General features: G+C 40.6%; 1 protein-coding gene across 2 annotated transcripts in view; it reads right to left on the bottom strand.

Annotated features, from left to right (window-relative positions):
* The window catches only part of ARRDC1 (arrestin domain containing 1), a 37,434-nt gene that overhangs the window by 2,194 nt on the left and 20,240 nt on the right, over positions 1–15,000 (bottom strand). For both annotated transcript variants that reach the window (XM_056538314.1, XM_056538315.1), the window contains exons 2-8: positions 11,913–12,023; positions 9,290–9,340; positions 7,355–7,509; positions 6,389–6,571; positions 3,959–4,135; positions 1,777–2,200; positions 1–494 (exon numbers count right to left, since the gene is read on the bottom strand). The exon at positions 1–494 is cut by the window's left edge and continues 2,194 nt beyond it. In XM_056538314.1, the coding sequence (XP_056394289.1) occupies positions 436–494; positions 1,777–2,200; positions 3,959–4,135; positions 6,389–6,571; positions 7,355–7,509; positions 9,290–9,340; positions 11,913–12,023 (1,160 nt within the window). In that variant the 3' untranslated portion in view covers positions 1–435. The remainder of the gene's footprint in view (positions 495–1,776; positions 2,201–3,958; positions 4,136–6,388; positions 6,572–7,354; positions 7,510–9,289; positions 9,341–11,912; positions 12,024–15,000) is intronic.

Here is a 15,000-nt window from a genome sequence, read left to right as displayed (position 1 = left end):
TTTGGCTGTCCGGGCATGGCGGGAGTTGTAGTTTTGCAACAGCTGGAGGCACCCTGGTTGGGAAACACTGATCCAGTGGCTTGAGACGTGATAGTTGCCCTTTGAGAGGATTGCAATTTTGTAATTCCGCACCAGTTGAGGAGTCGCAGGGCCCAGAGCACTGACCAAAAAGTTCGTTTAATAAGGCACCACAGGTGCTTAGAAAATTCCGGAACGTAAGATTCTCCATGATGTTCCAACAGGCCGGGGAGTGCGGGGGTCACCTTCATTACCAAGTCCGGCGGCTGCACCAAGTTATAGATGAAAAATGATTGACAGGGCGGAGGGAGGGGTTAAGGTCACATAAAATAAAATAAGAAAATCCTCCCCCCCCTACGAAACGGTCCATGGAGCAGCCCACTAAATGTCAGAGTGTCCTTTATCGGAGACGACCACTCAGTTACCATTACTGACCGCAGCTTCATTGCAGCTCTGCTCGTAGGATGGGGGGGCATCTGAAAAAAAAAAAAAGAGACATACATTCACTTAGTGTCACATGACCGATTACAGCAAGATATCATACAATGAAATGCCAGTTTAGGTTTTAAAGAAAAAAAAAAAAATGATTAAAAGGGGTACTCCGGAGAAAAAAAACCATATTGTTTTGTTTTCATATCCGTGTCCGGGCATGCTGGGGGTTGTAGTTTTGCAACAACTGTAAAGCTACAGGTTGGAGACAACGCTTTAACGTGTTTCATAGCCATTAATGGGGTTGGCCACTAGGGGCACTCCTCTTTCCTAGAAGTATTCCCTATGTTAAATTGATCACAGGCCGTCCTGTGGGATCCCCAGCAATTAGCTTTAAATGGTCACTCATTAAAACGAATTTTTGCTATTGCACTCCTCATGGTAAATAAAAAATCTTTCTAATGTACTTTGCTAAAAAAAAAAAATAAATTAAGGTATCTTTTATTTGTGATTAAAAAAACTGCCACTAGGTGTCTCCCTACTTGTCCAGAGCACATTACATTTCCCTCCATCTCTTGCACAGACTTTGGACTCCTACTGGCCTGGCAGAAGTCCAAAATCAGGAAATGCAGTCTGGAGTGCTGAGGGGGGGGGGGGGGTGTGTGCAGCCTTAGACAATCATAGCTCATCTCACACTGAACTGCTCTAGGCTGTGTGTAGCAGAATGAGGGAGGAAGTTCTCCCCTGTATGGCTTCAGATGATGTCACGCCTGCTGGGGAACGCCCCTTCCCAGTATGTGAATCTGACTGAGACTGAGCAGAAAATACAGAGCAATATCAAGGGAGAAAACTAACAAATAATAAAAAATAAAGGCAGGGGGGGGGGGGGGTTATCATGATGGGGGCAGTGAACTGGGAGGATTATAACTTTTATCAAGAACATGAGAGTACTCTTTAATTAGAAAGGGAACCTGTTAAGAAAAATGGTAACATTTTTCTGCAGTGCCACTACAGGCTAAAGGAAGTATTACAACAATGAGCTGTCCACATAATGGATGGACATGTTGAGTCCTCCAGAGCAAGAGACACACTGACCACGCGGCGGCAATGTGGCCCTTGGAGAGAGGTGACCCCGACCTGGTTGGTCCCGTTCCATTTTCTATTGGTAAGAAACTGTGCAGAACTCCTCCTACTCCAGGGAACCGCATTGTCAATGAGTCATGGAAAGAAAAGGGAAATATACAACAGACCTTTCTGTTTTAGGGGTTATGGTGCCCCCTTTCTTCTATAGACAGCACTGCATGCAATCATCATTGTAAGATGACTTACCGTAAGGATAACCCCATGTGCTATATTCCGGGGGTAAGATCAGCGTGCTGGCTGTAGTCACTGGAACGACAGCTCCCTCGGAAAAGTATGGGATGGTGGCCCCTGTGGACAGGCAGAGGGTCGGGTGGGAGGGAGACCCCAGAGTTCCTGCCTCTGGCTCCCGTGAGTCTGGAAAGTTCAGGTCGGGGGCGTAGCTGAAGGGGGTGTTGGACTGTTGCTGCGAGTGGCACTTGGTAGGAATAGAGACATTGTCCATAGGCTGGAGGCTGCTACACTGGTCATCGTCAGCAGGAGGCGCACTGGGAACAACGGGTGTCGGGGCGTGTGATATGGAGTGTCTTAGACCTAGGCGAGCCGGGTTGACGGATATGTTTCCAATGTAGATGGGCAACGTGACGGAAACCTCCGGGCTTTTAACAGTGACCTGGGGAAAATGAAGAAAAAGGTCAGAAATCTGTTCAGTGTAGGTGTATGGCGGGTCCGACCAATATCCATATAGTATGAATCCACTTCAAGTATATAAATGGCCCATACAAAAAAAATGGTAAAAACCCCCTTAAAACTGTGAATCTGTGGAGCAGCATACCTCAGGAACTGCTCAGTGCCAAAATGGTCAAGGGCTTCAGACCAGGCTTAGATACATTCTTAGAAGAAATATCACCCTAAGATATATATATATATATATATAACTTATTAAAATAGTGTTATTGCTGATTTTATTGGCTTCAGTTTTTATTTGATTCACCCCTGACAGGAAGTTGTATAGTCCTCTCATTGTCAGTGTGGTGCCAGGGCTCCTCTCCCTATCCTGACAGAAAGTTGGGTAGTCCTCGCATTGTCAATGTGGTGTTGTCTCGGCAGCTCCCTGCTCCTCCCTCTATCCTGAAAGTTGTGTAGTCCTCTCATTGTCAGTGAAGCGTTGTAACCAGCTCCCCAGCTCCTCCCTCAATCCTGACAAAGTTGTGTAGTCCTTGCATTGTCAATGTGGTGTTGTCTCCGCAGCTCCCTGCTCCTCCCTCTATTGACAGAAAGTTGTGTAGTCCTCTCATTGTCACTGCAGTTTTGTCTCCAGCTCCCCAGCTCCTTCCTTTGTCCTGACAGGAAGTTATAGAATCTTTCCATTGAAAGTGTGGTGTTGTCTCAGCAGCTACCCGGCCACTCTCTCTCTCCTGAGACAACGCATCATCCTCTGCTGTCTCAGGTGATGTGGCTGGATCTTGTCTCCGACCTCTAGCCCCGCCCCTGAGTGATGTCACCACCTCTGATCATCCCCTACCGCTATATCACCATCTTCCTGTCACATACACATATATCTTTATTCGGACATTTAAGGTAGAATGAAGTGTGTTTAGAGCATGCTGCCTTGTGCTGAACAATACCATAGGCAGAGGAGCAGAAGGCGAATGAATACAGCAGCTACTGCAGACTGTTCTGCTGTGTTATGCATTCTGTCTTGTGCTGAACAATGCCACAGGCAGAGGAGCAGACGGTGAATGAATAAAGCAGCTACTGCAGACTGTTCTGCTGTGTTTAGCATTCTGTCTAGTGCTGAACAATGCCACAGGCAGAGGAGCACATAGAGGATGCATACAGTAGCTACTGCAGACTGTTATGCTGTGTTATGCAATGTTATGCAGAGGCTCTGGGCAGGGAAACGACAGACTAAAGAAAGACATACAGCCTTGTATGTGACTACGGCTGGCAGATACGATCGTCACAAGAGGTCGCTCTATGTGGATGTTCAGACAGGCCCTCCAGCAGTTGCAAAACTACAACTCCCAGCATGCCCGGACAGCTGTGTGTGCATGCTGGGAGTTGTAGTTTTGCAACTCCTGGAGGAACCCTGGTTGGGAAACACTGGATTATCCTATAGTTATTTGAAAGCTAAAATTGTACAAGATCGCAGTGTGAACAAGGCCTAAAGATATCAATTGGACAATTAGTGGTAGAATGCAGTACTGACTCTGATCACCAGATGGCAGTATGAGGTTTTGAGTACAATAATGACGCCAGAACATTAGAATGATTAATATGCCCTTCTCTTTGTTGCTGCCCTATGAATAAGACGACTCAGGGTCACAGTAAATATTCAGAGACAGATTAGTAATTATTGTGAGTGAGATCACGCCAGGTGCGGATGAGTCAGGCGTGATCATCCCGCGTCCGTACCACCGCCACTCACCTGGAGGTAATACTCTATCTGGATGAGGTTACAGCCTTGTAAGATCGACTGAGGGAGAGCGGGCACTAGAATCTGCTCGTCCCAAACTGCGTGCTTCCAGGCCTTCACCGCAGCCCCCTCAAGCTCCGCAATGGTCCTCAGGTCATAGATGACGCGTTTTGATCTGTAGGCGACTTTCTGAGAACAAATAAATATTTCTTATATATAGGAACAGAATTATTGTAGTCATATTCTTGTACATAGGAGCAGTATTATAGTAGTTATATTCTTGTATATAGGAGCAGTATTATAATAGTTATATTCTGGTATATAGTAGGCAGTATTATAGTAGTTATATTCTTGTATATAGGAGGAGTATTATAGTAGTTATATTCTTGTATATAGGAGCAGTATTATAGTAGTTATATTCTTGTATATAGGAGGCAGTATTATAGTAGTTATATTCTTGTATATAGGAGCAGTATTATAGTAGTTATATTCTTGTATATAGGAGCAGTATTATAGTAGTTATATTCTTGTATATAGGAGCAGTATTATAGTAGATATATTCTTGTATATAGGAGCAGTATTATAGTAGTTATATTCTTGTATATAGGAGGCAGTATTATAGTAGATATATTCTTGTATATAGGAGCAGTATTATAGTAGTTATATTCTTGTATATAGGAGGCAGTATTATAGTAGATATATTCTTGTATATAGGAGGCAGTATTATAGTAGATATATTCTTGTATATAGGAGCAGTATTATAGTAGTTATATTCTTGTATATAGGAGCAGTATTATAGTAGTTATATTCTTGTATATATAGTAGGCAGTATTATAGTAGTTATATTCTTGTATATAGGAGCAGTATTATAGTAGATATATTCTTGTATATAGGAGACAGTATTATAGTAATTCTATTCTTGTATATAGGAGCAGTATTGTAGTAGTTATATTCTTGTATATAGGAGCAGTATTATAGTAGTTATATTCTTGTATATAGGAGGCAGTATTATAGTAGTTATATTCTTGTATATAGGAGGCAGTATTATAGTAGTTATATTCTTGTATATAGGAGACAGTATTATAGTAGTTATATTCTTGTATATAGGAGCAGTATTGTAGTAGTTATATTCTTGTATATAGGAGCAGTATTATAGTAGTTATATTCTTGTATATAGGAGCAGTATTATAGTAGTTATATTCTTGTATATAGGAGCAGTATTATAGTAGTTATATTCTTGTATATAGGAGCAGCATTATAGTAGTTGTATTCTTGTACATGGGAGCAGTATTATAGTAGTTATATTCTTGTACATGGGAGCAGTATTGTAGTAGTTATATTCTTGTATATAGGAGCAGTATTATAGTAGTTATATTCTTGTATATAGGAGCAGTATTATAGTAGTTATATTCTTGTATATAGGAGCAGTATTATAGTAGTTATATTCTTGTATATAGGAGCAGTATTATAGTAGTTATATTCTTGTATATAGGAGGCAGTATTATAGTAGTTATATTCTTGTATATAGGAGCAGTATTATAGTAGTTATATTCTTGTATATAGGAGCAGTATTATAGTAGTTATATTCTTGTATATAGGAGCAGTATTATAGTAGTTATATTCTTGTATATAGGAGCAGCATTATAGTAGTTGTATTCTTGTACATGGGAGCAGTATTATAGTAGTTATATTCTTGTACATGGGAGCAGTATTCTAGTAGTTGTATTCTTGTATATAGGAGCAGTATTATAGTAGTTATATTCTTGTATATAGGAGCAGTATTATAGTAGTTATATTCTTGTATATAGGAGCAGTATTATAGTAGTTATATTCTTGTATATAGGAGCAGTATTATAGTAGTTATATTCTTGTATATAGGAGCAGTATTATAGTAGTTATATTCTTGTATATAGGGGCAGTATTATAGTAGTTATATTCTTGTATATAGGAGCAGTATTATAGTAGTTATATTCTTGTATATAGGAGCAGTATTATAGTAGTTATATTCTTGTATATAGGGAGACAGTATTATAGTAGTTATATTCTTGTATATAGGAGGCAGTATTATAGTAGTTATATTCTTGTATATAGGAGCAGTATTATAGTAGTTATATTCTTGTATATAGGAGCAGTATTATAGTAGTTATATTCTTGTATATAGGAGCAGTATTATAGTAGTTATATTCTTGTATATAGGAGCAGTATTATAGTAGTTATATTCTTGTATATAGGAGGCAGTATTATAGTAGTTATATTCTTGTATATAGGAGGCAGTATTATAGTAGTTATATTCTTGTATATAGGAGCAGTATTATAGTAGTTATATTCTTGTATATAGGAGCAGTATTATAGTAGTTATATTCTTGTATATAGGAGCAGTATTATAGTAGTTATATTCTTGTACATGGGAGCAGTATTATATATATTTTTTTATATTCTTACCTGAATAAGACTTGCCACAATGGGTCCAGTGTCCCGCCCAGATTTATTCTCTAACACTGTGTTGATTTTGATAGGCTGCCCCACTACATAGCCCCGCAGGTCAGAGGTCACACTCAGCAGGAGTTGACCAGATTTCACCAGCTTGTAGTTAAACTTCTTGGTTGCGGTTGCACAGCTTAATTGCTACAAAGAATGAGGAAGGTCATTACGAAAAACCTTTCACTGTAAACATTATGTATCACGTCAATACCTGTACAGCCCCATCTAAAGAAGAACCCAGTGTCCATTGACCATACAATTCTCCTGCAAATAAGCAGCCAAATTTCAGTGTTTCCCAACCAGCGTGCCTCCAGCTGTTGCAAAACTACAACTCCCAGCATGCCCGGACAGCCAAAGGCTGTCCGGGCATGCTGGGAGTTGTAGTTTTGCAACAGCTGGAGGCACGCTGGTTGGGAAATATTGGCCAAGGCTTATGCTTTTATTTCCCAAGCAGTGTGCCTCCAGCTGTTACAAAACAACAAATGCTAAGCCAATGAATGACTGTCCTACTCCACCCCTATTCCCAGGATAGGGAGTGAAAATGTCAAAGACTGTCCAGGCATGCTGGGAGATGTAGTTTGGGCAACAGCTGGAGACACGCTGTTTGGGAAACATTGGTCAAAGCTCATGCTTTTATTTCCAAAGCAGTGTGCCCCCAGCTGTTGCAAAACAACAAATGCTAAGCCAAAGAATGACTGTCCTACTCCACCCCTATTCCCAGGATAGGGAGTAAAAAATGTCAAAGACTGGGAGATGTAGTTTGGGCAACAGCTGGTGGCACACTAGTCGGGGACACACTGCCCAGACCAGAGACATTCTTCATTGGCTTCACTCTTCCAACACGAAAATCTGCATACAACCCCCCCCCCCCCCCCTTGCTGAACCGGACAGGTCAGAGGCCGCAGGGCACGCCTGGCCATTACCCACCTCAATATCTGGTATTTCATTCAGGTCAAGGGGCCTTAGGATGTAGAACTGTTTGCTGCTCCTGTAATCTTTGGAGAGTCTTCGCGTTTCTATGACGGCCTTCACTTGGTAAATCACTTTGCCAAAGGGCCCCTCAAAGGACGTCGGTGCCGATACTAAAGGGAAGGGAGAAAGAAAAGACCATATTAGCTACAAAACAGCAACCTGTATAACTATCCCGCAGCTGGGACCCCTATTGATCAGCCTGATCAGTGAGGAACCAATCAAACATTTTTAGTTCTCCTGCAGCGCCACCTCTGGTGAAATAAAGCATTGCACACAATAAAGCATTGAGAACAATGGGTCATCTATGTACAATAAAGTAAAAATAAACTCTTTGTAAGCCCCTCAAAACGCTCTGCATTTCCATCCACAGGGCCATATAAGGCTTCATTCACATCCCGTTTAGGCACTATGGCTGCCATATACCACGGTTTTAAGTCCGGTCCCAAAGCCGGATACAGGGCAGAAATTAGCTGACTGAAGTTGCTATCTGACTCTGGTCGGCTCATTAAAGTGAATGGGTTTCGGCGCCGGTTATTTCTTTTGGTTTTGCTGTAGATTCTGTTGTAAAATGAATGTTGTCATTACAAAGTAAAATTGGTCCCGCATAAAACGAGCCTTGGGCTGCATTCACATTAGGTTTAGGCACTACGGCTGCCAGGTCTGGCTGGGAAATTTCAAAACCGGGAGTTCCCGAATCCCAGCCACACCTGGCAGCCATAGTGCCTAAACCTAATTTGAATGCAGCCCAAGGCTCGTTTTATGCGGGACCAATTTTACTTTGTAATGACATTCATTTTACCACAGAATCTGAAGCAAAACCAAAAGAAATAACAATAAAACATATACATATATAAATATATACATGCACAAATATATTATATAATATATATAAAAAATATATATATTTATTTATTTATTTAGGCAATTCACCGTGGTTTCATAGTTACATTTAAACAGTAAATAGTTAAAACCTTTCCGCATACAGCAATGGCGAATATGTGTATTTTTGTTTACATTTTATAATTAGAAAAAAGGGGGGGGGGTGAACTTATTGATAAGGGGCTTATTTATAAATAAATAAAAAAAAACATTTTTTAAATTATTTTATGTTTACACTTTTTAGGTCATCCATATGGGGCTATAATAAGCAATCTTTCGCTTGCTTGTCCTGTTCAGTGCTATGCAATACCATAGCTCTGATCAGTACTATCGGCACTCTGTACAGTCTTCCGCACTGTGCAGCGGAATTCCTGATCAGTCCTCTAAACTCACAGGCATAGGTTATTTTTTACTTTTAGATGCCAGGTTCATCAGGGATTGAGGCATCTAAAGGATTAATAGTGAAGATCAGTGTCAATGACTGATAGCAGCTGACACTCACCATCTATGAAGTGAGCTCAGCTCCTTAGCGTGCACATGAATGTCCTGTGTCATCTAAGGCAGTGTTTTCCAATCAATGTGCCTTCAGCTGTTGCGAAACTAAAACTCCCAGCATGCCCGGACAGCCTTAGGCTGTCCGGGCATGCTAGGAGTATTAGTTTCGCAACAGCTGGAGGCACACGGATTGGAGAACACACTCTAAGCGTGTCTTCCCTGCACTACTACTAGACCACTTATAAAACAATCCAAGGGAACTGAATGTATATAGTTTGGGTTCTCAGTTCTTATGCAGAGCCGAGCTGTATATATTAACACAGGACGACCTGTTTACAGCGCAGCATCGGGTGACAGATTCTCCGAGCGCGTTAATGGTTCTAACCACCTGACTTGTCATTCAGACTGCGAGCTGCGCCACTTTGATGTTGCTTCTGTGCAAAGTCATTAATATTAAAATCCTAATTCCACCCTCCGGCTAAGCGGCGGGAACCAGATAGCCGGCGCCATCATTACCTGGCAACAGGAACTGGAAAGGGAAGGTGTGCTCGCCGGGCTGTAGCGTTCCTGAAAGGCACAAAACACATTGACTGTTATTGGAAATGCAAGAAGAGAAAAACATAACACAACGAGGAGCGTCCCGCACCCGGCACAGGGCGCAACGAGGAGAGTCCCGCACCCGACACAGGGCGCAATGAGGAGCGGCCCGCGCGTGCCAGAGAACCCAATGGAGATCATTAAAAATTTCTACAAATACAAAACTCCTCAATTGTGATTGCAGGTCAAATCGCATAATGCGAACTGACCTCAACCCACTTAAAAGTGATGAGACTCCACACCCTCCATATGAAAAGGAGAGATCAGAATGGGAAGTGTAGGCAGCATAGGAAATCATTTTAGTGAGGGAATGGGTATGGCTGGAAACCCATGCCTGCCACATTATCATTATCATAAAATGTATTATTGTTAATCATAATTATAAAAATGTAATACAATTATTATTTAATTATATATAATATAAATGATAATCTAAACATTTTATTTAATATTGTTAAAACACTGCTCAAAAAAAATAAAGAGAACACTTAAACAACACAATGTAACTCCAAGTCACTGACACTTGTGTGAGATCCCACTGTCCACTCAGGAAGAACACTGATTGACAATCAATTTCACATGGAACAGACAACAGGTGGAAATTATAGGCAATTAGCAAGACACCCCCAATAAAAGGAGTGGTTCTACAGGTGGTGACCACAGACCACTTTTCAGTTCCTATGCTTCCTGGCTGTTTTGGTCACTTTTGAATGCTGGCGGTGCTTTCACTCTAGTGGTAGCATGAGACAGAGTCTACAACCCACACAAGTGGCTCAGGTAGTGCAGCTCATCCAGGATGGCACATCAATGTGAGCTGTGGCAATAAGGTTTGCTGTGTCTGTCAGCCTAGTGTCCAGAGCATGGAGGCGCTACCAGGAGACAGGCCAGTACATCAGGAGACGTGGAGGAGGCCTTAGGAGGACAACAACCAGGCAGGAGGACTGCTACCTCCACCTTTGTTGCAAGGAGGAGCACTGCCAGAGCCCTGCAAAATGACCTCCAGCAGGCCACAAATGTGCATGTGTCCACTCAAATGGTCAGAAACAGACTATGAGGGTGGTATGAGGGTCCAACATCCACAGCTGGGGGTTGTGCTTACAGCCCAACACCGTGCAGGATGTTTGGCATTAGCCAGAGAACACCAAGATTGGCAAATTCACCACTGGCGCTCTGTGCTCTTCACAGATGAAAGCAGGTTCACACTGAGCACATGACAGATGTGACAGAGTCTGGAGACGCCGTGGAGAACGTTCTGCTGCCTTCGACATTCTCCAGCATGACCAGTTTGGCGGTGGGTCAGTAATAGTGTGGGGTGGCATTTCTTTGGGGGGGGGGGGGGGGGGCTGCACAGCCCTTCATGTGCTTGCCAGAGGTAGCCTGACTGCCATTAGGTACCGAGATGAGATCCTCAGACCCCTTGTGAGACCATATGCTGGTTCGGTCGGCCCTGGGTTCCTCCTAATACAAGACAATGCTAGACCTCATGTGGCTGGAGTGTGTCAGCAGTTCCTACAAGAGGAAGGCATTGATGCTATGGACTGGCCGCCCGTTCCCCTGAATCCGATTGAGCACATCTGGGACGTCTCGCTCCATCCACCACAGACCTTCCAGGAGTTGGCGGATGCTTTAGTCCAGGTCTGGGAGGACATCCCTCAGGAGACCATCCTCCACCTCATCAGGATCATGCCCAGGCGTTGTAGGGAGGTCATATGGGCACGTGGAGGCCACACACACTACTGAGCCTCATTGGGACTTGTATTAAGGACATTACATAAAGTTATATCAGCCTGTAGTGGGGTTTTCCACTGTGATTTTGAGTGTGACCCCATATCCAGACCTCCATGGGATGATACATTTCATTTCCATTGATAATTTTTGTGTGATTTTGTTGTCAGCGCATTCAACTATGTAAAGAGGAAAGGATTTCATACGATTAGTTCGTTCATTCATTCAGATCTAGGACGTGTTATCTTAGTGTTCCCTTTAGTTTTTTGAGCAGAGTATAATTATATTTAATGAAAAAATATACTTAAAATATAAATTTCTATAACAATAATTATAAAATATTACAATTAGCTGTTTTTTCACAATTTAGAATAGTAATAATAACAATAATTAATAACATTGTTACCATAAAATATAATTATTATTCTCATGGTTTTCATGTGTGTAGGAATGGGGGGTATCTAATACTGATAGCACAGGCTCGGTCAGCCATGGATTTCCTCCATGCAGGATGTGTGTATACAGCAGATTATACAGGCGGCACAATGAGATAAAGGTTCTCGGAAATATTTTTACTTCCAGTCACAATAAGTAAAAAAAACTTTTTTTGCACAGACAGACAACCCCCTCCTTACTAACCGATATCATACAATGGGGGCGATGGTTTGGATGGGGGTCTCTTCTTTCCCTCTGAATGGGCTTACCACAATGCAGAGGACCACAGGGGAAGGGACACACAACGTAATCAACATCAAGTGACCTGTCGTCCCCCAAGTCGCACGTTTAGAGCGTCCGTCCTCCTGTCCACACGGTTTACCTTTATCAGCCAATGAGAACGTTCCATTGAAGTAATGTTCTTCCACGTTCCATGAGGTGTCATTGCTCTTGTTAGAGACCCCACAGGAGCCCAAACAGTTCACCTTGATGCCTGCGAAGAGAACAAATCTGGGGTCAGATATTACAGTTCCTCTATACAAGAATATAACTACTATAATACTGCCCCTATATACAAGAATATAACTACTATAATACTGCCTCTATATACAAGAATATAACTACTATAATACTGCTCCTATATACAGGAATATAACTACTATAATACTGCTCCTATATACAAGAATATAACTACTATAATACTGCCCTTATATACAAGAATATAACTACTATAATACTGCCCCTATATACAAGAATATAACCACTATATACTTTTTGATCAAAAATGTATACTAACAACCTGTTAGTTTTTGATATTATGCTGAGAAGCAATCAGATCATTATACAAGATTGTAGATGTGCACCATGTCTGTTTTTCTACCCGAATTCACAATATAACTACTATAATACTGCCTCCTATATACAAGAATATAACTACTATAATACTGCTCCTATATACAAGAATATAACTACTATAATACTGCTCCTATATACAAGAATATAACTACTATAATACTGCTCCTATATACAAGAATATAACTACTATAATACTGCCTCCTATATACAAGAATATAGCTACTATAATACTGCTCCTATATACAAGAATATAACTACTATAATACTGCCTCCTATATACAAGAATATAACTACTATAATACTGCCTCCTATATGCAAGAATATAACTACTATAATACTGCCTCCTATATACAAGAATATAACTACTATAATACTGCTCCTATATACAAGAATATAACTACTATAATACTGCTCCTATATACAAGAATATAACTACTATAATACTGCTCCTATATACAAGAATATAACTACTATAATACTGCCTCCTATATACAAGAATATAGCTACTATAATACTGCTCCTATATACAAGAATATAGCTACTATAATACTGCTCCTATATACAAGAATATAACTACTATAATACTGCTCCTATATACAAGAATATAGCTACTATAATACTGCTCCTATATACAAGAATATAACTACTATAATACTGCCTCCTATATACAAGAATATAACTACTATAATACTGCCTCCTATATACAAGAATATAACTACTATAATACTGCCCCTATATACAAGAATATAACTACTATAATACTGCTCCTATATACAAGAATATAACTACTATAATACTGCCTCCTATATACAAGAATATAACTACTATAATACTGCTCCTATATACAAGAATATAACTACGGTACTATAATAATGCCTCCTATATACAATAATGCAGATCAGTGTATATATAGCGTCTATATATACACTGATCTGCATTATTGTATATAGGAGGCATTATTATAGTAGTAATATTCTTGTATGTAGGGGACTGTATTATAGTAGATATATTCTTGTATATAGGAGTAGTATTATAGTAGTTATATTCTTGTGTATATAGGAGCAGTATTATAGTAGTTATATTCTTGTGTATATAGGAGCAGTATTATAGTAGTTATATTCTTGTGTATATAGGAGCAGTATTATAGTAGTTATATTCTTGTGTATATAGGAGCAGTATTATAGTAGTTATATTCTTGTATATAGGAGCAGTATTATAGTAGTTATATTCTTGTATATAGGAGCAGTATTATAGTAGTTATATTCTTGTATATAGGAGCAGTATTATAGTAGTTATATTCTTGTATATAGGAGGCAGTATTATAGTAGTTATATTCTTGTATATAGGAGCAGTATTATAGTAGTTATATTCTTGTATATAGGAGCAGTATTATAGTAGTAATATTCGTGCATATAGGGGACTGTATTATAGTAGTTATATAGTTTGTATGTATTTCATTGCTCAGTATGGTTTACTAAGACATCTGGCAGCCATAGTGTTACCCACAGGTTTTCCCAGGACAGTTCCGCTTCACAAACTGAAATGATTGTTGCATTTTGCAGCCCCGTATATCAACGCGCAGATGTGACACAGATGACACTGCAGGAGATTATGGCTGCGTGCACAACACATAGCCCCAATTGTCAGGTAAATTGTAGAAAGGACAAATCTAACAGTGAATTGTCACCCGAGCAGTGTAAAATGATAGGAAAAAGCATGGCAGCCGCAAACAACATGAACAGCGATAACAAAAATCCCTGGATAAGACACTAGATCAGCGTCTCCCAATCAGGGTGTCCCCAGCTGTTCCAAAACTACAACTCCCAGCATAAATAATTTATATTTAATAAAAACAAATAAATATAAACACAATGATAAATTTATGATAAATTATTTTTTTTAAATTATAAAATATAAACTATTTATAAAAAATATTTTTATTGTTTTTTTTCAAAATGTATAATTATTTTCATTATTATTATTTTCATTAGTAGTAGTAATAATGAAAAATATAAAATATATCGTATATACTCGAGTATAAGCCGACCCGAATATAAGCCGAGGCCCCTAATTTCACCCCAAAATCCCAGGAAAAGTTATTGACTCGACTATAAGCCTAGGGTGGGAAATACATCATCCCCCCTGTCATCATCCCCGCCCCCTTCATCACCCCCCCTGTCATCACCCCCACCCCCCCCTTCATCATCACCACATGTCATCAGCCCCCCCCCCTTCATCATCACCGCTTGTCAATGTCTGATACAGTGGTCTTCAACCTGCGGACCTTTAGATGTTTCAATACTACAACTCCCAGCAAGCCAGGGCAGCCATCGGCTGTCCGGGCTTGCTGGGAGTTGCAGTTTTGAAACATCTGGAGGTCCGCAGGTTGAAGACCACTGCGGCCTTTGACATCATCCAGCCCCCCCCCCCCTCTCACCCCCTTTAGTTTTGTACTCCCCTCCGTTGTACTCCACGTTCGGTTGCGCTGGTCCGGTGCTGCAGGACTGTCCGGTGGAGAGGAATAGTCGTTCCGGGCTGTCCATCTTCACCGGGGGTCCATTTTCTCCGCGCTTCGAGCCCGGAATAGAGGCGTTGCCTTGACAACGATGCACAGG

The sequence above is a fragment of the Hyla sarda genome, chromosome 9, assembly GCF_029499605.1.
Source record: "Hyla sarda isolate aHylSar1 chromosome 9, aHylSar1.hap1, whole genome shotgun sequence".
Lineage (NCBI taxonomy): Eukaryota > Metazoa > Chordata > Amphibia > Anura > Hylidae > Hyla > Hyla sarda.
The sequence above is the reverse complement of the archived record's forward strand: the minus strand, read 5'-3'. Positions and strand labels throughout refer to the sequence as shown.